Source organism: Rhinopithecus bieti, unplaced genomic scaffold (assembly GCF_001698545.2).
Source record: "Rhinopithecus bieti isolate Rb0 unplaced genomic scaffold, ASM169854v2 scaffold_19722, whole genome shotgun sequence".
Lineage (NCBI taxonomy): Eukaryota > Metazoa > Chordata > Mammalia > Primates > Cercopithecidae > Rhinopithecus > Rhinopithecus bieti.
Genome location: NW_016809905.1, coordinates 1,655,792 through 1,679,514, shown reverse-complemented (window position 1 = coordinate 1,679,514; position 23,723 = coordinate 1,655,792). Strand labels below are relative to the sequence as shown.

The 23,723-nt window shown below is 37.8% G+C and overlaps 1 protein-coding gene across 1 annotated transcript in view; it reads right to left on the bottom strand.

Annotated features, from left to right (window-relative positions):
- The window catches only part of LPXN (leupaxin), a 47,580-nt gene that overhangs the window by 19,043 nt on the left and 4,814 nt on the right, over positions 1 to 23,723 (bottom strand). The window contains exons 2-7 of the mRNA XM_017890804.1: positions 22,799 to 22,956; positions 16,517 to 16,563; positions 6,259 to 6,358; positions 2,532 to 2,699; positions 1,446 to 1,619; positions 1,260 to 1,341 (exon numbers count right to left, since the gene is read on the bottom strand). Of these exons, the coding sequence (XP_017746293.1) occupies positions 1,260 to 1,341; positions 1,446 to 1,619; positions 2,532 to 2,699; positions 6,259 to 6,358; positions 16,517 to 16,563; positions 22,799 to 22,956 (729 nt within the window). The remainder of the gene's footprint in view (positions 1 to 1,259; positions 1,342 to 1,445; positions 1,620 to 2,531; positions 2,700 to 6,258; positions 6,359 to 16,516; positions 16,564 to 22,798; positions 22,957 to 23,723) is intronic.

The window sequence follows — 23,723 nt, the reverse complement described above, 5'->3', positions numbered from 1 at the left end:
CTGTTACATAACTTAGTGATAAGTACAATGAAAACAAAGCTAATTTCATAAAGGATTCAAATGTTAAGAAAAAAATGAATTTATACAAAAAGGACACTGTGATAATAATATTAACATTATTATACCTCCGTGTGCTTGGCACTGTTCTAAATGCTATGTTTGTATTGTCTTTAAATCCTCATAACAACCCTATAAGGTAGGCAATTTCATTAGGACTATTTTACTGATGAGGAAAGTGAGGTACAGAGATGTTAAATGACTTGAACAACATCATACAGTGAATAAATACCACAACCCAGATTTGAACCGGGAAGTCTGACTCTAAAATCCAGACTCTAGTGTAGTCAGTTTGCTACATGGCTTACTTGTGAGCAGTATTTTATGGTTGTCAACATACACACACTGAATACTGATCTAATCTGTAATTATGACATAATTATACATTGAAAAAACAGGGGAGGGGAAATAAGTTGGGACTGAGTGGGGTAATAATAACATTTCTAAATCTCATCTTCCCTCCTAGACAGTCAATACATAATGGTTGAAACTGGAAAAATAAAACAACCTATAACAAGATAAGTTATTATTTAAAACACATAAGCAGGCCAGGCACGGTAGTTCATGCCTAATCCCAGCACTTTGGGAGGCCGAGGCAGGCAGATCATGAGATGAGAAGTCCAAGACCAGCCTGGCCAATATGGTGAAACCCCGTCTCTACTGAAAATACAAAAATTAGCCAGGCGTGGTGGCAAGTGCCTGTAGTCCTAGCTACTCGGGAGGCTGAGGCAGAAGAATCGCTCGAACCCGGGAGGTGGGGTCGCAGTGGGCCGAGATCGCACCAGAGATCGCACCACTGCACTCCAGCCTGGGCAACAGAGCAAGACTCCATCCAAAAAACACACAACAACAACAACAACAACAACAAATAAGTAAATAACAGAAGAAACAGCTAAAATAATTTGGAGAGGAGAACTGGATTTGGGGATGAGAACGAGACTTTTTCAATATTCAACAAGAAAAGTCTTTTTCAATGTTACCCTTGAAGTAATATTTGAGGTTTTAATCTATGCATTTGTATTTCTGTGATTTAAAAAATCAATGTAAAGGGAACTTATAAATGTTGGAGAAAGGTAGAGAGGGATGGTGTCTAGTACTGCAATGGGCGCTTCGATAGTAGTGATAGGAACCAGGACTCCCATGACTACCAGGAAAGGTGTTGCTGGTCTTATAACTATACAACCTCTCAAGTTGGGTCATACCTTCTGCACCAAACACCTCTCCACAGTGAGAGCAGAAGAAGTGTTCTGGGTGCCAGGTCTGGTTCATTGCTGTCAGCACTTTCTGAAAAGGGAACACACAGATATTACAATGATGCAGAGTTGTAAAGCATGACTCTGGTTCTGAACGAGTGATTGAAAGCTGGAGAGGAATGGGGATTTACTTACATCCAGGATGGGAGCAGCGCAGTAAGCGCAGCGTGGAGAAAAAAGTTGGTGGTAGTCGTTGGGGCAGTAGGCCAAGCCATTCCGCTCAAAGAAGGGACTGGAGCCAATCTCTTCTTTGCAATGAGTACAGACAAAATGTTCAGGATGCCATGATTGCCCTAGAGCATGGATCACCTGTGGAGTGAAATGAAGCCTGACACAGGAGCCCAGTTGAGTGCTCTATAGCCTATAGGTTGCACAACTCTAGGGAGCACTCTTCACACTGTACCCCTTGTAGACAACACCCTGTGGAATTATACAACACTGAGGCCTAGACCTAGGTTCCACCTAAGGCCATCTGTTATCTGTGCTTTATGGATTGATAATAAAAGGATGCCCACTTCCCTGACTGATCACTGTGATGAAAGCCTGTAAATGTTCACAACCACTCCACTGCCACAGGGGGTGGCCGAAACAACATAGAGCACATTAATGACAGACAAGTTGTAACTGTAGCCTTGGCGTGGAAGGGACCCCTGGAAGAGGAAAAGGCCAAATGACAGTTTTTATTCCTCTAGTTTGAACACTTTATTCCATGCCCTATGCAGTCAGGTCTCAAAGCCTTTTATCATAGCTTTGGTCAAGGATGATGCAGAACAGGGGTCTGCAGCTGTGACTTGGAGCTGAGTTCAGCTGAAAATTGTAATCAATCAATTTAGACTGGGAATGTCTGAACAAAGGGAGCAGTGAGAAAGGTCATCTCAGTAAAGGCAGTACAGAAAAATGGTTAAGAACTCACTCGGGAGAGAGTCTACTGGTTTCAGATCTTATCTCTACTTCTTACTAGGCCTTGGATATGTCCATTAATGTCTTTGAGCCCTTAGTTTCCTTATCTTTACAAAGGGAGCAACCATGCTTCTTGAAGGGCCGATATGACCATTAAATGAGGAAATACTTGTAAAGCACTTAGCTCAGTGGCCAGAGCACTGTGATTAGTAATTATTCATGATAAGTAAAACATCTCAAATTATAAGGAGAACAAGCAATCCTTGACGGGACAGAGAAAGACACAGAAGGCTGTAGGACCAAAATTTCAGCCCATCTCACCTTCCCAGCAATTGGTTTCTGGCAGGATGCACAATGGCCCTTGGGCACTGTGGCAATGCCAAGGTCCTGCAATTCCTGCTCCAGACCCCCGAGCATTGAGTCCAGGGAGGCCTTGTGATCCTGCTTGTCTGGTAAGTGTTTCTTGCCAGCATCTGCTCTCACTGCAACCTGGCCCAAGGGAAGAACCAAGAACACAATCAGTCTCATGTATTTCTATTCTCACTGGCATCTTGTAATGACTCTATAAATTCACCTTTACTGACTGATCTCTTAGCCTCTCCCCAGCCTTCCTCCAAGGCATTGGAAGAATCTAAAATTTCAACACCAATAAAAATATTGTCATCTCCCTTTCATCCTAAACTCCTCAGGCCAAATGAAATCTGACTAATCTTCTGCTTGTAAATCTTTTCTTAACATAGGAATTTTAGTACATGAAAATGATACCCTTTGAAGATCTTAGGATGACCCCAGTTCAAAAACTAGTCACATCTCCATTTTACTCACTTATTTGACAGTATTTGTTGAATACCTGGTTTGTGCCAATCATTGCTCTAAGCACTTGGATTAAAGCAAGGATAAGACAGACCAAGTGTCTGGTCTCATGGCATAGAATTCTGTGGGTGATAGACAATAAACAATTAAACAAACAAATACATGTTATAATGTCAGATAGAGATGTTATATAGACAGATAGAAATGACACACGAAGATGGTGAGAATAATTGATTTAGATGGAGGTAATAATCAAAGAAGGCCCCTCTAATAAAGTAATATTTGAGTAGATACTTGGGACTCAGAAATATTGGCATTTATGGGAAAAGCATTCTAGGGGAGGGAAGGCCCTGAGGAAGAAAACAACTTGGCACATTAGAAGGAAAGTCAAAGAGGTCAGTGGGGCTAAAGCAGAGGGAGTGAGATTGAACACAGCAGGAGAAGGTGATTGAGAGAGAGAGGCAAAGATCACATAGGAACCTCATGGTAAACACTTGGGTTTTATTCCAAGGTGATGGGAGCCATTGCAGGATTTCAAGCACAGGAGTGAAGGAATCTGGAGGATCCCTGTGGTAGCTGCGTGGAGAATTAAGTGTTGACAAGCAAGAGTGAACATAGGGAGATTATCAATAATGACTTAGATCAGTGTTATAGGAGAAGGTGGTGAGAAGTCGTCAGATAAGACTTGTTGATTGATTGGAATTATTTAAGCAAAGTCCAAAATTATTATAAACTATTCAAAGAAAGATCCTTACTTTAAAAAAAAGCTGGGGGGTGGGGCTAACTGACCCTTCATAACCTCATATCCTGATTCTGGCTCTCTCTACTCCTTTCCAGCTGAGCGACTGCTACCATCTATCTACAGAACACTTCACTCATCAGAAAACTACAATGGCTCTCCATTGCCTCCACATCAAGTCTGCACTCATCAGACAGACATTCAAAGCCTCCCATCCACTGTCCTCCCTTTTTATCTTTCCCAATCTCATCTTTTATTAATACTATGTTGTAAAAGGCCTCCACTGTTTAGGCCAGCTGGGCTCTTCAGTCTCCTGAATGTGATCTATTTCTGTCTGCCTTAAGACCTCTACTTATCTTACTTTTACTGCCTGTTAAACATCACATTGTCAACAATCAAAATGCTCATTTTCCTTCAAGGCATTCTGATCATCTGACAGACATCCTTCTTCCTCTAATATATGTTAGTTAATATTCAAGAGGTTAGTGTTCAGAAGGTTAGTGTCTGAAAGGTCCGAAGGGGTGACTGACATTCATTATGAAAAATAAGTAAAAATACAATATAACTACATCTACACCTACATCTCTATCTCTTCACTGGTACCTTCCAGAATACTTCTGAACAGATATAGAAGAGACAGGAAATTCTGCCTATCTCCAGTGGGGCAGAACTGGATGGCTAAGCTGCAGAGCTGAGAAGGAAACAGTTTTAAGTGCAAGCTTTTGTACTTTTGATTTTGTACAATGTGAAGGTGAAGCTTATTCAAAAGATAAATGGGGCCAGGAACAGTGGCTCATGCCTGTAATCCTAGTACTTTGAGAGGCTGAGGCAGACAGGTCACCTGAGCTTAGAAGTTTGAGGCCAGGGGGCAACATAGCAAAACCTCGTCTACTAAAAATACAAAAATTAGCTGGGCATGGTGGCGCATGCCTGTAATCCTAGCTACTCAGGAGGCTGAGGCACTAGAATCGCTTGAACCCAGAAGGTGGAGGTTGCAGTGAGCCGAGATCACGCCACTGCACTCCAGCCTGGGTAACAGAGTAAGAATTCGTCTCAAAAAAAAAGATGGCGTTGTAAATTAAAAATTTAAATAAACCAAGATACATGTTAAATCAATTAGAAACACAACACAATTAAATCTAATGTACATTTTTTTTCTCGTATTTTCAGATATATAGCATAATGAGCCAATCTACCCAGCTTTATTGTAGACACTGGCCCATCAAAGGATGTAAGCCATTAAGGAAAACTTGTTTGTAATGTTTATTTATTCATCTCTCTAATAAATATGTGTTGCTCACAATGTATCAGGCCCTGTGTTGAGCATTGGGAGTCCCAAGGTGAGCTCTAAAGATAAGGTCCCTGCCCCCTCCAGTCACACACGTTCTTACATACTGTTTTGAAATTATTTCACAGTCACCTCATGAGTATATGTCAAATCCTCCAACCAGATTTAAAATGGTTGGATTCTCTGCCTTAAGGATTCTGGATTATATTTCCTTAATAAATCTTTAAGCCTATTTATCTGAGATTTTCATTCCACGCCAGACCATGTGAGCTCACCACTTTAGAGGTGTTCTAGAGACTAGAACAAAGAGGCAGATTTTATCTCAATATGGGCTTGGGACTTCTCACCCTTCCTACTGTCAGAGCTACACTTTGATCTCCCCTGCTGTGTCTCAGCTTGCTCACTGGTATCCTCTGTCCTGCTTAGTCAGGTCTCTTTAACAGTCCTTTCGGCCAGGTACAGTGGCTCACGCCTGTAATCCGAGCACTTTGGGAGGCCTAGGCAGGTGGATCACGAAGTCAGGAGTTTGAGACCAGCCTGGCCAAGATGGTGACACCCTGTCTCTACTAAAAATACAACAAAAATTAGCTGTGCGCAGTGGCGGGCACCTGTAATCTCAGCTACTCAGGAGGCTGAGGCAGGAGGATCGCTTGAACCCGAGAGGCGGAGGTTGCAGTGAGCCAAGATTGTGCCACCTCACTCTAGCCTGGGTCACAGAGCAAGACTCTGTCTCAAAAAAAAGAAAATCCTTCCACATTATCAAGCCTTAGATACCTCTGCCTTCAGGACTCATTGCAACTAACACCACCTTTATTCCCATCTCTTTATGTCCAAACTCTGCCAGTTCTTCAGAGTCCATCCCAGGTTTCAACTATCTGATTAAATCTCCAAAATCTCTCTATATCCGTAATGTTTGCTCCACATATGTTTGCAAACCACCTGGCTTTTATTCTATAAATGTTAAAAAACTTATGCCTCATTTTGCCAAGCACACTCCAGCTCCTTGAGATCAAAGTCTATATTATATATTAATTTTTGTGTCCAACTAACACATAGTACAAAGATGGGTTAATTCATGGAATTAAATTTAGTCTGGAAAAAGCAATGACAACTTAGGAAAATTCCTAAGTGGGAGAATGTAGAGCTGAGTTCCACAAAGAAAAACTGGTGACCCCATGGGCCCTGTTTATCATCTGGACTGCACTCACCTTGGCCTGCATCTCAGTCAGGTGAGCCATGAGCTCATCCAACTGAGCAGCTGCTGACGTTTTAGAAGGCGGTGGTGATACCTTTGGCTCTTGGGCTTCACTACAGAGGGAAAACAAAAAAAGTCATACGAACAAATCAAAACTCAAATAATGTTAAACCACACATAAAGTACTGGAAATGCAATTGTAATAATGAATCCCTTGGATATGAAGCTAAAATCAGAGATGGGGGTATTTAAAAATACATATTGATATGTACTAGACTGAAAATCTAAACAAGTTCTCTCTGCCTTTTGTCTCTATTTCTCCCTGGCCATCTAAGTTATAAAAAGTATTATATCTCCTGTCAGTTATTGTCAAAATAAAATAAACTAGAATATAGAGCAGGCATCAACAAATAAGGTCCTTGGATCAAATCTGGCCATGTCCATTCATTTACTTACTGTCTATAGTTGCTTTTCTGCATAGTTGGGTAGTTGCTACAAAGACTTTACAGTCCATGAAGCCTAACAAACTTTCTATCTGCCTCTTTATAGAACAAGTTTGCAAATCTCTGCTGCAGAAAGTTTACATAATATATATGATGATGATTTCCTATTCATATAATTGTAAGTAAATTATAAATAAATAAAACTTTGGACCCAATAAACAGAATATGGATTCTATTCAAGTATCTGCATAATCATTAGTAAAATTAACCATGTATGAGGATACAAAGTAAAGCTCAATAAATTTTTTTAAGTACATCATATAGACCATATTCTTAGATTGGAGTGAATAGAAGTACAAATTAATCATAAAAACTATCCACATGAGAAAAAACAAAGCACTTCTAAATAATTCTTGGGATAAAAAAGATTAAACTGAATTTCAAATCAGATAGAAATAGCAATGAAAACACACACACACACACTCACACACATGCACACACATACACATGTCTTTGGGAGTTGAAAGCTAAATGTTACTGAGAAGAAAATACATAAATAGCCTTAAGTGTGATATCAAAAAATGAGGAAGATCACAAATAAACAAAACTTTCAAGTCAAGAGTCTCAGAAAAATCTGAAATAATTGAACAGAAGGAATAAATGCATAAATTAATGAAATAGAAAACAAGAAATAAAACAAAACTGACAGTTTTGGGGTATCGTTGTATAAAATTTCCAAATAATAGAAAATATAGAACATTACTTCATTCTATATATAGCCCAGAAACTTTTAAAATCAAAGAAAAAACAATGTGCATGCATGAGAGAGAGAAGGTTAAATAAAATTAGTTGAAATGTGTTTTCTTAAAAGACATAAAAAATTTTAAAAGTCATGGCTAGGTGGTGTTTATACTGGTCATCCAAAAATAGTTCAAAATTAGGAAAAAGATTAATATAATTCATTAACAAATACGAGAAAAACTTTATAAACACAATGATATGTGCTGAAAAAGCAGTGAAAGACAAATTTAACAACCCTTCCTGTTGTTGAATATCAAGAAAAATAAGAAAAAGTCTATAAACTGATAAAATGTTTCCATAAGAAATCTATAGCAAATCTCATAATTAATAGTCAAATATTAAGCAGATTTCTAATTAAGAGGTAAGTTGGACATAGATCCTATTATCATTGGCAATCTTCAACATTATTTTAGAATACATTATCAAACACATTTAAAAGTAAAATAAGAGAATTATATAGTTGAAAAAAGGCAGCACATCTTCATTCTTTATTTTAAAATAGATGCTATAATAATTTCCCAGGAAAATGTAAGATAAATGACTGAACAACCATTGGAATGAATAAAAAAGATCAGGGTGGCGATTAGATACAAGAATAAAATGAAGCAGCCTCTTTCCTACTGACCATCAATAAGCAGTTTGAAAATCCAATGAGAAAAAAAGAACCTGTTCACAATTCTAACAAAAGTTATAAAATATCAATAATATATTTAACAAAAAATGTGCAAGAATTCTATGAAGAAAAACCATTGGCAGACATAAAGGAAGATCCACATATCCAATTAAACAATGAGCAAAGGACCTGAATAGATGTTTCTCCAAAGAAGAAATAAAAATGGCCAAAAGGTATATGAAAAGGTATTCAACACCATTAATCATCAGGGAAATGCAAATCAAACTATTATAAGATACCACTCACAAACAGATGGCTATTCTCAAAAAGTCATAAGATGGCAAATGTTGGCCAGGGTATGGAGAAAAAAGAACACTTATACACTGTTGGTGGGAATGTAGATTGATACAGCCATTATAGAAAATAATATGGAGGTTTCTAAAGACATTAAAAATAGAAATACCACATGACACAGAAATCCTTCTTCTGGGCATACACAAAATAAATGAAATTACCGCTTCGTAAAGATATCTGCACTCTTACGTTCATTGCAGCATTATTCACAATAGCCAAGAGGTGGAAACAACTTAAGTGTCCATCAATGAACGGACACCAATGGAATAAAGACATTGTGAAATATGCACACATACAGAGCAGAATATTATTCAGCCTTAAAAAAAAGGAGATCCTGCTATTTGTCATAGCATTGATGAACTGGAAGGACATTATACTAAGTTAAATAAGAAAGAAAAATATTGCATGATTTCACTTATAGGTGGAATTTTTTTTGTTATTTAAAAAGGTCAAACATGTAGATATATCGGTGATGAGGGGCAGGAAAGGGAGTGAAAATGGGGACATGTAGGTTAGAGAATATGAAGTAGCAGATATGTAAGATGAACAAGCCTAGAGATCTAATGTACAACATAAGAACTATCGGTAATGAAATTGTGTTGTATTTAGGATTCCTGCTGAATGAGTAGATTTTGGCTGTTCTTGCCACAAAAACAAACAAAAATGTGTAACTGTGTGAGATAATAAATATGTTAATTTGCCTCACTATAGTAACCATTTTACTAACTATTCATATCCCATAACATAATATTGTACACCTTAAATATGCACAATAAAATGTATTTTTAGAAAAGAAGTCCTACATAAATGAAGATAAATATTATGTCAGTTTCCCCTAATTAAATTATAAATTCAATGTAATTCACATAAAAATTCTGACAATTATTCAAGCTAATTAGTAAGGTGATGTTAACATTTATGGGATAGAACACTCAAGACAATTTTGGAAAAAAAAATAGGAGGGGTGTGTGGTGTCTCACACCTGTGGTCCCAGCACTTTGGGAGGTCCAGGTAAGAGAATCACTTGGGACCTGGAGTTTGAGAACAACCTAGGAAACATGAGAGAGACCTGGTCTCTACAAAAATTAAAAGTTCTAAAGAAAAAAAAAGAAAGAAAAACAGGAGAGAAGATTTGTCTTGATAGATGAGGTGTCTTATAGAGTAACAATAATTAAATTTGTATGATGTTGGTAAAAAAAAAAATAGATAGGGCTGGGTGTGATCGTTTATACCTGTGATCACTCTGGGAAGCTGAGGCAGGAGGACTGCTTGAGCCCAGGAGTTTAAGACCAGCCTGGGCAACATAGGGAGACCCTGTCTCTACAAAAATTTAAAAATCAGCCAGATATGGTGGCACACACCTGTTGTTTCAGCTACTCAGGATGCTGGGGCAGGAGGATCACTTTGGCCCAGGAGGCCAAGGCTGCAGTGAGTTGTGATCATACTACTGCATGCCAGCCTGGACAACAGAAGAAGAATGAGACCCTGTCAAAAAAAAAAAAAAGAGAGAGAAGAAAAGAAAGGAAAGGAAAGGAAGAAGAAAAAGAAAAAGATAAAGATAAAAAAACAAATAGGTCAAAGGAGTAGATTAGAAAACCCAGAAACAGGCTCTTGCACCTAAAAGAACTTCCTATATGATCAATGTGGCATTTCAAATCACCTAAAACAGACTACTCGACTCAATGAATAACAACCTATTTGTGACAAAATAAATATGAATCCCCAACACACCATATACATGAATAAATTTGAGACAAATTAAAGATAGATATAAATATTTTTAAATGTAATGATAATAAAAAAATGAAGAATATATTTTACAATTTGGGGTAATGAAGGTCTTCCTAAAATGGACACAAAATTCTGAAGTGATGTCAAAAATGAAAATAAAATTGATACAGCTAAGTTCACAAAACTTAAATATAAACAAATATTTAAAACATAATATTCAAGAGTTTAAAGAAATCTGTAAACAATTTAGACAAACAGAAACCTGAACTAAGGATTCTTTTAAAAGCAGGCTTCAGAAAAGAAACCCAAATGTTTATTACCATATAAAATACCCTCAATCTCATTAATCTTTAAATTGGCAATTTAAAGCAATGAGATACCAATATTTACCTATTAGCTGAAATTTTAAAAGAGGGATAATATGCAGTGTTGGCAAAATATGAATTTTATATATAGATATATATACATACACATTTATATATACCATAGGTAATTAAGTAAACTTATAAACACTTTGCAAGGGCAGTGTCTATCAACATTTCAGACGCATATACCATTTGATTCAGCAATTTTGCTACTAAGAATCTATCCTACAGAAAAATTGGACATATATATATAAATATATGTGCAAGGACATTTATTAGGGTACAGTTTCTATGAGCAAGTTGGAAATAAACCAACAGAGCTAAAGTAAAATAAACTATGGTTCATCCATGCTATAGAATAACATGCAACTGCTAAGCAGACATAGATTTATGTGAATTAAGAAAGACTTCCAACATACATTGTTAACGTAAAAAAAGAAAAGCCCAGAACAATATGAAAATTATACTCCCAGTCTGGTGCAGTCATTCATGCCTGTAATCCTAGCACTTCAGGAGGCTGAGGTAGGAGGACTGCTTGAGCCCAGGAGTTCAAGACCAGCCTGGGAAACATAGGGAGATTCCATCTCTATAAAAAATTTCAAAATTAGCTGGGTGTGGTAGCACGTGCCTGTGGTCCCAGCTACTCGGGAGGCTGAGATGAGAAGATAACTTGAGCCCAGGAGGTCAAGGCTGCAGTGAGTCGAGATAACACCACTGCACTCCATCCTGGGCAATAGAGAGAGACCCTGTCTCAAATTAAAGAAAAAAAGAAAGAAAAAATATACTTCCATTTATATAAATGTATAAGCCCATGTACATAAGTGTGAATATGCACGCACATAAGTCTGTAAGGAGAAGAACCTGACAGCAGTAACCCATGGAGTTGGTAATGAGATGGTGAGAGGAAAGACTCTAACTGGGGTGGTCTCACTTTTCACCCTATGTATACATTTCCAAAATCTGCGACTGTTTATGCACATGAGTTTATGAAACAGTTTTGTATCTTAAGTTATATTTTTAAAATAAAACAAAACACAGGTCATCTATACTAGGAAAATAGCTAACACACATGGTCAACAGATGAAGTAGTGGAGGTGACAGATGAGACATCAGTAGTGCAATTCACCTGTATATCTGTTATACACACACACACACACACACACATACACACACACAATGATTCTACAAACAACCTTCAGTAAAGTACATAAATACAGTCGCGGTGTAGAGGTTTCTATTTTAAATTGTTTTAAAATATGAAATTAATACATGTTAAGTGTAGAACATTTGAAAACTACAGAGACATATAAAGAAAAAATTTTAAACACACGTAATCCCCTTTTCAGGAGGCAATTACTCTGGACGTTTCGGCTGATACCATTACACTTAACTATGATTGTGTGTAATTTTAGAAAACTCAAATTATACGTTTTTCCTACTCTTATGCAAACATTTTTCTATCTTCTGCAACCATAATAGATAGCATTTATTGAATGTCTGTCTACACTATGCCTGACACTCTATACAGAGCTTTACACAGGTTCTCTTTAAATCTTTTATAATGACAACCTTAAGAGCTGGTATTGTCTCCTCCAAATGAAAAAACTGGGGCTTAGAGAGGTTAAAAACTTTTTTGTACATAATACAGTTGGCAAGTAACAAAGAGCTTGGGCCTGCAAACTGCAAAGTTTGTGCTGTCTGTCCTGAATTATCTGCCAAAATAATGTTTAAAGGCTATATGGTTTTCAAATATATAATGTATTATATAATTTATTAAACCAATAATTTATTGCTGGACACCTAGATTGTTTTCTGTCGTTATTACAGTCAATACTGCTAAACAAATATTTGCACCCATGTTTGATCATTTATATAGAGTAAATTTTAAGAAGTGAAATCACTGGGTCCAAAGGTATAAAAAGGTAACTGACTGTGGAATCATGTTTGTAATCAACATTAATCAACAAAGCTTAGCTAACAACGCACCAAACCAAAACCCTCTGTCTCACGACCACTCAAGCCTTTTCTCTCTCATCTGCACAAAGATGCAAAAGCCACAAATAAAAGTAAATATTCTGTCTTTCACTCAATATATTTTCAAAAATGAAAACACACACTTACTACTTATCTTTATGTATTTACCAGCCAGGAAAAAAGTAGAAGAAAAGTGGATACTTTTCTCTCTTAAGAAGAAAAGACTATCTTTTGGATACGACATGTCTCATGTTCACTTATTTTTGATCATTTAACAACAAGGAAAATATAAGAGGAAAATGGATATCTCTTAAGATAAAAGATTTATCTTTTAGGTACGACATGGCCCTCTACTAGATGCAAGATTTTTTATTTTAATCTGAGAGCAAAAATGGTCAAGTATGCAAGTAATTGATTCACTCCATCTTGGATGTTTCCAAGAAGGTACAGTGGAGCTTTTTCTCACAGCTCGGTCAGTCATAATCCCTTGGTAGGTGCTGCCACAGGCAAATGGCTTGGGAATACCAAAGGCAGCAGGACTGTGAACACATTCTGTTGCCCTATGCCCAAATGTAGAATAAATGCAGTTTCTTAGCAGGGCTTGTATATTCCTAAAAACCGTCCCATCTCACAGTTGGGGCAAATTTGTGCTTATTCAAAGAATTCCTACTGGTTTTTAACTAGAGTCCTAGTGCAGTGTAGAAAGGGAAACAGATCATTGTTATAATACTCCAACAGTTATTGAGTAAATAGTATAAAATTCTGTATAAGAAACGAGAGACTTTGAAGAGTTAATGATTACAAATTAAAGTGCCTGCTGCGGAAATATTCCTGAAAAGAGAAGAGCCTTTGATTCGTTCCCTGACCTTTTGAAGATAGTAAAGATGCTTGGCTATGTCATCAGCAGCAACTTACTTCATTGCTCAGAGATTTCAGTAACACAAATCACAAAAGATGCATCTAAAAGAATCCAGACTTAAGCAAGGGGCTTCATTGTGCTGAGTTTTTTTTTCCCGTACTTATTTCTCTGTTATATTTTTATGACTTGTTCCTCTCGACTATTGGCAGAATTATTTTTGTTTATGGAAAAGATACATTTCTAAATTATTGCTTATGTTGCTATTGATTTGTAACTATACTAGAAATGTTATTCCATTGTTATATTCAGATCTAGTATTGAAAATACTTTCAAGGTATGTTAAAAGCAATGTTTAGTTCATTTAAGCAAGCCAGAGTACATAGCAGAAACAGAATGCAGGAATATAGTTTGTGTGTCTAATATCCCATTTATATGCTATTCTTGCCAGCTCAGAGTGACACCAGTCTCAGGGATGTGCATCCATCTATTATATATTTACTAGGTCACCTGGATTTTATGTCACTCTCCCACAGAGGCCTGCCTACACAGCAAGTATCATTCAGTAATGGGGAGTACCTCAAAGGCCAGTCAGGAAAACACAAACTACATGCATACACAGAAAGAATTTAGCCCAGAAACTTGATTACACAGGTGAGGGGAGAGCTAAGAAGCAAAACAGAAGACACTGAGTAACCCAGAAGCCACTACTACCCCTAAGCCAAAGGGACAAAGAAAAGAGGAAAAGTTACCAGAACTAGGCGCCCAAGTCAACAGGCAGAAGCTGAAACCACAGCAGACCTGTTGTGCTCCAGCTGAAGTCATAAAGAAGATAAAGCTGCTGACAGAGATCCTGTGGAAATAGAGCGACTTGAGGGGGAAATGCCCTGGATTTCATTGCTTTTTACCCTGCAGTCTTTCCACAGTGCCTCGCATTGGTTGAAGACAGTGAGGACCAACTGATCCTGGAGCCTGGAAAACCCAAGGGGTCAGCTCCCCTGGAGCAAGAGAAGGAGGAAATCATGGGAAATAGGCCAGAGAGGCCCATACTATGAGGAAGAGAGTGTCAATAAGTTAGTATTGGTAGACCATCAATTAATCAGTGCCAGATATACAGGCTGTTGGTTGGGCTAGTTTTCATGTTATATGTTCATGCATTCACTCGCATTTCTTTTGGAGTCTTGGTTTCCTAGATTTAAGAAACCAAGTATTTACTGAGAACCTATTGTGTGCCAGCCACTTTTTGTTATTGTTTTGCTTTGTTTTTATTTTTCATAGGGGTTTCAGGGACTGGGGAGGGGCTAGGAGGAATTCTCACCTGGCAACATCCTTGGAACTAGAACAAACTGGCAATATGTATCAACAAATTGAACTCACCTTCACCAAAGTAAAAAGCATCCTTAAGAGGGAAGATTTTTTTTTTTTTTAAATTAATAATAATTTATTTATACTTTAGTTCTAGGGTACATTGCAAACGTCAGGTTTGTTACATACGTATATTTGTGCATGTGGTTGCTGCACCCATCAACTCGTCAGCACCCTCAATCTCATTTATATCATGATAATCCCAATGCAATCCTCCCCCCTCCGCCCTCCCATCGATAGCCCCGGTGTGTATTCCCTTCTCGAGTCCAAGTGATCTCATTGCATTTCCCACCTATGATGAGAACTGCGTGTTGTTTCTCCTCTTGTGATAGATGCTAAGAATGAGTTATCCAGCGCATCCATGTCCCTACAAAGACCAAACCATCCTTTTTAATGCTGCATATATCCATGGTATATGTGCCACATTTTCTTAATCCATCTGTCACAGATGGACATTTGGGTTGATCCCAACTTGCATTTGAAAGTGCTGCAATAACATACGCCACGTGTCTTTGTAAAATAATTATAACTGTATATACCCAATATGGGAGTCATATGAACTTCCATTCAACAATGCTTCAAAAGAATAAAATACCTAGGAATCAACTTACAAGGGATAAAGGACCTCTCAAGGAAACACAAATCACTGCCTCAGTGAAATCAAAGAGGACACAAACAATGGAAGAACATACATGCCATGGAAGGAAGAATCAATATCGTGAAAATGGCCATACTACCGCAAGTATTTATAGATTCAAATCCATCCCCATCAAGCTATCATAGTTCTCACAGAATTGGAAAAAACGCTTTAAAGTTCATATGGAACCAAAAAGAGCCGCATGCAAGACAATCCTAAGCCAAAGGAAAAGCTGGAGCGTCACCTAACTGCTCAAACTATACTACAACTACCAGTAACCAAAACAGCATGTAGTACCAAAACAGAGTCAATAGATCCAAGGAAACAGAAAAAGGAAGTTAGAAAACCTTCTTTGTAGCACAAGTGCTTGCCTTATATTTTTGCCTTGCATGTGTGCACTACTGACTGCAATCCTGAAACCAAATAAGGTGTAGTCTAGCACTCTTTCCCAAGCATGAATCTTTACTATCTATATTTTATGCCCTTTAATTTGTGTTCCAGAAAGTTGTCTGATGTTAAAAATTGCAAGCTATAACTAAGGAGAGAATAAGTAAATTCACCTTTTTATTTTTTCAGACTGCCAATTCTGCTTTAGCCAGGAGAAATTATTTAGTAAGCGTATCTGTTTCAATATGGAACTTCTCATAAAAGGAAATCCCTCTACCCATTATATAAATTTTGAGCAAATATGGAAAGAAAAAGTAAATACTCATCAGTTGGCCATGGAGACCCACTGTCTTAGTTTAACCCTCATCCTAGCTTTGACATTGTTAGAATCTTGCTGACGTTTCTTCAGGTGTGTTTTATCTTTCAGGAAACTGAAGCGTAACATCTGGAATAGTGTGGACAAAACATCTGTGGTAACTCTGGGAGTATTTACACTTTTTTAGGTGGTAATGGACATAGCAGGGCCCACTAGCCTAGACAACCCCTCCAGAAGCCAGGCACCTTGAGAAGTTGTCAAGTGAGCTTTGCAGAATTCTACCAATGTTCAAAGACTACAGAAAGAGGAGGATGATATGGGAGTTCTAATAATAAACACTTGCAAAACAAATTATCACCCAAACAAAGATTGATAACAATTATCTACTAACTTTAATTTTTAAAAGCATTTAATAGAAAAAAAAAATACCTGTAGACATTGAGCTCCTGGATATTGGTAGTATACACGAGCTGCGCCTAAAATATGTAAGTGACAAGAGAAGAGCAAAGAATAAATTTTTGTTATCAGAATGTTGAGGCTTAATGATACCCATGGTTAATAGATGTTTGTAGCTTTTAAAGGGGACTGACAAGTGGCATATCTATAAGTTCTTCTTTCACAAGACAGGGGAATTACCAGCCATCCCACAAAGAAAATCCAAATTCTAAACAGAGTAGTTGGCATGTGAACAAACACTGGCAGCCCCTTCTTGCCTAAAAACCACCGAAATAGAGTAGTTGACCCTCCTTAGATTAGAACCATAAAACAAATAAAATGGGTCAGAGCTAAGCTCCTTTAACTAAACAGGATGGTGCCTAGGGGGACACTATAATGTTATTAAACTTGACATATGAAAAGAAATAACATGTGAATCTAAAAGGTGGTTGGCCGGCAATTCATTTGTTTATTGAACAAGTATGTATTGAGGGCCTGTCATGTGCCAGGACTGAGGATGTAGCAGTCAAAAAGCAAAACAATCAAATCAAAACTGTAAGCCCTGCAGTTTACATTCCGGTGGTGCAAAACAGATAATAAATTAATATGCAAAATTAATCTTTTGGATAGAAGATGGGAAGTGGGGGGGAGATGGCAATTATAAATATACTGATCGGGGAAGGACTCACTGAGAATAGGATGCTTGAGCAAGGACTTATATAGGAGGTGAGGAAGGAAAGCAAGTATCTGGGGTCACAGGATCCAGGTCATGTCACACATCAGGAAAAGCACCTGGAGCTTCTGTGGAACCATGAGAAGGACAGTGTGGCCTGAGCAGAGTGAACCAGGGACACAGGGGCAGCAAGCAAAGGGGCCAAATCATGCAGATGGGGTGGCCACGTCACCAAATGCTCAGACTGGGATATTTTTTAGAAAGAAAAGGGGTTCCAAAAGTCATCATATTATATCACTTTTAAAACATGTGTTTATTGGCTGGGCACGGTGACTCATGCCTGTAATCCCAGTACTTTGGGCACCCAAGGCAGGCGGATCACGAGATCGGGAGATCAAGACCATCCCTGCTAACACGGTGAAACCCCATCTCTACTAAAAATACAAAAATTTAGCTGGGAGTGGTGGTGCGCACCTATTATCTCAGCTACTCAGAAGGCTGAGGCTTGGAGAATCACTTGAACCCGGGAGGCAGAGGTTGCAGTAAGCCGAGATCGCACCACTGCACTCCAGCCTGGGTGACAGGGTGAGACTCCATCTCAAAAAAAAAAAAAAAAAAAAAAAAAAAAAAAAAAAAAAAAGTTTATTGACCCGAATTTGGTCTTATTATATTAGTGGAGCTATAAGATAATTCTATCCAAAATTTATTTTCAAAATAAAAATTTCCTGAAATATCTTAAAGTGATACAAACTTGTGAACATTCAAGCAACTTTAAAAAAATATTGGCCAGGCATGGTGGCTAACACCTATCATCCCAGTACTTTGGGAGGCCAAGGCAGGCACATCATTAGAGGTCAGGAGAGTTTGAGACCAGCCTGGTCTTAAGTGATCAGACACAGTGAAATCCCGTGTCTACTAAAAATACAAAAAATTTGCCAGGTATGGTGATGGGTGTCTGTAGTCCCAGCTACTCGGGAGGCTGAGACAGGAGAATTGCTTGAACCCAGGAGGCGGAGGTTGCGGTGAGCTGAGATCACGCCACAGCACCCCAACCTGGGCAACAGAGTGACACTCTGTCTCAAAAAAAAAAAAAAAAATTGATTATCTGAACATTTTTAAATGGTACGGATAATTATTCTTGATATGTATTCACATACCTTAATTGGTTATTTAGATATTATTGTCCCTAGCATTGTAATGTGGACATTTTTCAGGAACATGCGTTTTTTTCCATTTTTTTTTAAAACAGTTATTATGTTTACAAAACTGCAATCTTTTTTCAAAATTTCATTTTGTGGTTAATATATTTGAAATTGTGGACAACTTTAATTGATGTTTCACTGTAGACTGTAATGTTTTTAACAGAGAACACATTTCTTCTCTAGATACTGATGAACCTGTAAGTTCTGCTAAATGAAGAATCTTTTCATTTTTTATATTAAAATATGTAAATATTTCAGGCCAATATCGTCATAGGTGCTGTCTTTCTACCTTCATTCAAAGCACTTTTGTTCAATAATTTTCTTACAAGATAAAACTTTCAAGTTGTCTATATCTGTGATTGTTTTAACATTTTGCCAAATCTAGATATTGCAAAATCATAGACTTTCACAATTTTCTCCATTTTGGTGAATAAAATTTACGCAAATAAAATTAGAACTCAAAATACATCAAATATTTTTCTGAAGCACAATTGTCAAATTAGATAATTAAACCATATCTGCTTTCATCTTTTGATTTGTTCAATTCCTTCTTGGCTTTTGTAGGAAAAAATTTGAGCTTCTTCCTTTGCAAGCCTTATTTTACATAATTGTAACTTGCTAAAAGCTTCAAAGGCTGAATTTTCATGCTACATTCATTGAGTAATCGATCAAAAATTTTCAATTGGTCTTGAACATAATGCAATCTAAATTTGGGTTGCTTTACAAAGTGGTTTTTCAAAGGCTCAGGCATTCCCAAAATCCAATTGATGACACGCAACACAGACAGGAATATACATATAGTAATTCTGAAATGTTTCCTTGCATGGTAGTATTTGATATCAGCTTCTGTCAGAAAAGTTTTGTAGATCAGTTATATAATCTGTGTGTGTGTGTGTGTGTGTGTGTGTGTGTGTATTTATTTATATTTATACATTTTGACAATTTGTTTCTATTTTGACCGACAGAATACTGCAGCTTGTTTGAATGCAGTCACAAATTCTGTGCACATTACAACCAATTCCAAGTACATTTCTGCTCCATAGCTTGTTAACTTGGTAAGACTATTTTATCGCAATGTGTGCTCTATTAACATTTGTATTCCTATTCTTAAAACAAAACAACAGTTTATATTCAACGTTGAGCTTTTCAACTAAATTTACAGTGGCATTAACAATGTCAGATGTTTCACTTTTTGACTAGGAAATAAATTCTCACATATTTTATTTTGATTATTTGAATTAGATAAAAAATAGAATTGAAACATTTCGGAATTAATACATTTTTGAACTGAGACCTTTAACGACACTATTATAAAAAACATTATTTGAAGGTTTGCAAAGGAAAATCACTCATTAATTATTACCAGCTTACTTACAAGGACAAGAAAACGTGGAATTGAAAATGAGCAAAATTAATTTGTGAGTTATTTGATACTAATGCGAAGGTGTGCTTCACAATGATATATACACAGGCCTCCAGCAGCTGCCATGTTGAAGTCATTTTAAGGCATGTTCTTCTTAAATTATTAACTTTGGAAATAGATGCCAAAGCTTCTTCACCATATTTGTACCTTCTGGTTTTCAAAGGGATAGTGAGCCTGTATGGTGCATGGTAAATATTGACAAATATTTTCCAAATGTTGCATATTCGTTATCAGCTTTCTTGAGACAATTAAACATGTGCGTTTTGTTTTGGTTTGGTTTTGAGCTAACTGCTGAAAGGGTTTATTGTAAAATTGTAAAATTAAAAAGGTATTACCATATAATAAAAGAAATAGAGCTTCACATATACAAATAATAACAAAACTGCTTTAATAAAACAATTAGGTTACACTATACTCTATGGCAAAATTACTTAGCCTCTATTTCCTAAAATTTGTATGACATTAAGCCACAATTTCTCCCATTTTCTACTGACTCTGAGGAGGTTCCAGGCATCTCACAGGCCACCCACCACATGACCATGGGAGGGCATGAGTGGTGGTTTGCCAAGTGGCCAGCAGGGGGAAAAGCCTCAGAAATGTTTCTGCTACCACTGAAGATCAGAAGAGTTAGCTATCTCTGACTACTTATGCTTGAGCTCTTAGCTTTAACAGCCAGCACCCTGGATATAATTCTTGAAAGGTTGCTGCTAGCTAGGTTTCATCTGAAAGGAATCAAGAAAAATGACAAGTTATCACTAGCCATCTTTTGCATTCAACCATAATTAAGTCAGAATTTGGCTGGGCACAATGGTTCATGCTTATAATCCCAGCACTTTGGGAACCTGAGGCAGGCAAATCACCTGGGGTCAGGAGTTTAAGACCAGCCTAGTCAACATGGTGAAACACTGTCTCTAATAAAAATACAAAAATTAGCTAGGCATGGTGGTGCACGCCTGTAGTCCCAGATACTCAGGAGGCTGAGGCAGGAGAATCACTTGAACCTGGGAGGCAGCGATGGCAGTGAGCCAAGATTGCACCACTGCACTCCAGCCTGGGTGACAGAAAGAGACTCTATCTCGGGGAAAAAAAAAAAAAAGAACACTGTTCACTGAATATGTGTTCTATACACTGCTAGATGAGACCATGGAAGAAGCTGGAAGTAGGTCTGTTAAGCCATACTGGCTTACTTAATGCAAATACTGGTAAGAAAACTTTAAACAAAATTGAAAATCTGGGGTAAAAAGCAAAGTTAATAGGATGTGACAAAAACAAGCATAAACCCAGGACTGTCTCAGGTAAACCAGGATATATGGTCACCCCAGAAAGATCAACGTAAGACTATGGCTTTTACTCCAAATGAGATAGGGAGTCATTGTGGGGTTTTGAGCAGAAGAATGACAGGGTCTGACTTTAGTTTTTAAAGGTGCCCCTGGCTGCTTGAGAACAGACTGTAGCGGGGTAAAGGGCAGGAGACCACTTAGGAGCCTACAGCTATAATCTAACATTGAGAACAAAGACAATGGTCCCCTAGTAGAGAGACAAATTCATATCCTTAAAACTGTGTATGTGTTTGGAGAAAAGAACAGTTAGGGGGTAAACCACCCCTGAGCTCAAATTTCAGGTCTGTGCTTCTGGTTATTTCATGTAGGGAACAATGACGAATCAAAACATCGTAGTACAAAATTACCAGCTATGAAGAGCATCTACTTAATTCATCTTACACTAATTCCATTCTCATCAAGCAACCTTTTAATTATAACGTACGTCCATATAGACTTATCCATAGGAGGAGAATGCATATATGAGTAAATACAGCTGCTTTGCTTGATTGCTTTAACTGTAACCATAAATTAATAAATTTGATTTCTAAGTTCTGTGTTTTTGTTTTTTGTTTGTTTTTTGAGACAAGCTCTCATTCTGTCGCCCAGGCTGGGACAGAGTGGTGCAATCATAGCTCACTGCAGCCTCGACCACCTGGGCTTAAGTGATTCTCCTGTTTCAGCCACCTGAGTGGCGGGGACCACAGGCACATGTCACCACACCCTGCTCATTTTTAAATTTTTCGTAGAGACAGGAGTCTCACCATGTGGCCCAGGCTGGTCTCAAATTCCTGGCCTCAAGTGATCCTCCCACCTCAGCCTTCCAAGGTGCTGAAATTAGAGGCCTGAGCCACTGCACCTGCCCTAGGTTTTTAAAATATATATATAATCACTTGTCAGTTTGGTTAGCTTCAGTTGGTTCCCTAGAGCTTCATCATCTCTGTGTAAACTAATAATTGAATTTCCTAATCTATTCAGCAGAAAATAAGACCTGGGAAGTGGTGACCCTAAAAAGTCACCCTGAGAAGACTTCAAACATTCCAGTCAAACAGCAATATGGATCTCTGATGCCCCCACAGTAACAGAATATTCCCAGTGAATCAGACAATACTCTGCCTGTGACCATGCGCTCATTAGAAAAAATTTAGTTCTTGGCCAGGCACGATGGCTCATGCCTGTAATCCCAGCACTTTGGGAGGCCGAGGCAGGCAGATCACCTCAGGTCAGGAGTTCGAGACCAGCCTGGCCAACACAACGAAACCCATCTCTACCAAAAATACAAAAATTAGCCAGGCGTGGTGGTGCGTGCCTGTAATCCTAGCTACTTGGGAGGCTGAGGCAGGAGAATCACTTGAACCTGGGAGGTGAAGGTTGCAGTGAGCCAAGATCATGCCACTGCACTCCAGCCTTCGAGATGGAGTGTGACTGTCTCAAAAAAAAAAAAATTAGTTCTCAAAAACTCAAACTCATTCCTCTGCGACAATTTTCTCAATTCTCCTCCTCTTTCCAAAAACATCTTTAGATTAACACTGAGGCATTATTTTTTCTCTTTCTTGGATATATTATTCTTCTTTCATATCATTTTATGTGGGATACAATTAATTTTCAGAAATGCACTCAAACATCCATGTTTAAGGACTATAATAAATGAAAAGTTACCGGCAAGGGACTTGTGTTATCCTGAACAGAAAGGATCTCCGAAGTCTCGTCAAGGTTACTCTCCTTTCTGGAATGTTGATCCAGGGCAAGAGGAGCTGGGTTGGAATATTCATCACTGTCCTGAAGGGTGGAGCGTTCCAGTTCCTCCAATAAGGCATCTACACCATAAGAAGTAAGAGAGTCATGACAGAGAATATTTAAGTCTCTAAAGTCATTTTCTCCTTAAGTATCTTCACTGTGCCCACATTCATCTCCTTCTTTTCTTCAGTTATGGCTATTTTCAAATACTTTCCCTTATTCCTTATTTCACTTCAAGAATGTGGTGAATTCTATCAAGAAATGTTTAATGCCTCCATAAATTGTGGTTTGTTTCTTATTTTCTATGGTTGCATTCAATTTCATAGTCTCATGCTATAATTTGATTTTTTATACTACACGTATTAATTTTCATCATTCATTTAGGGTAGACTGCCCACAAATATCCCTAATTATTTAGAAAAAATAAAACTGGGCTGGGTATAGTGGCTCATGCCCGTAATCTCAGCACTTTGGAAGGCTGAGGTGGAGAATCCCTTGAGCCCAGGAGTTCCAAAACATAGCAAAATCCAGTCTGTATTAAAATACGAAAAAGTCAGCCCAGCATGGTGGCGTGCACCTGTGGTCCCAGTTACTCGGGAGGCTGAGGTGGGAGGATCACCTGAGCCTAGGTGAGCCTGCGGTGAGTCGAGATCACGCCACCACACTTCAGCAGCCTGGGCCAAAGGAGTGATACACTGTGTCTCCAAAAAAGAAGAAGAAGAAGAAAAAAAAAAGACAAAAAAAGAAGAAAGAAAGAAAGAAAAAAAAATCCTAAATGCTTTTTTCTATCAGAAAATATAAGCAATTATATCACCATTTTCAAAACATACGAGGGAAATAACACTTT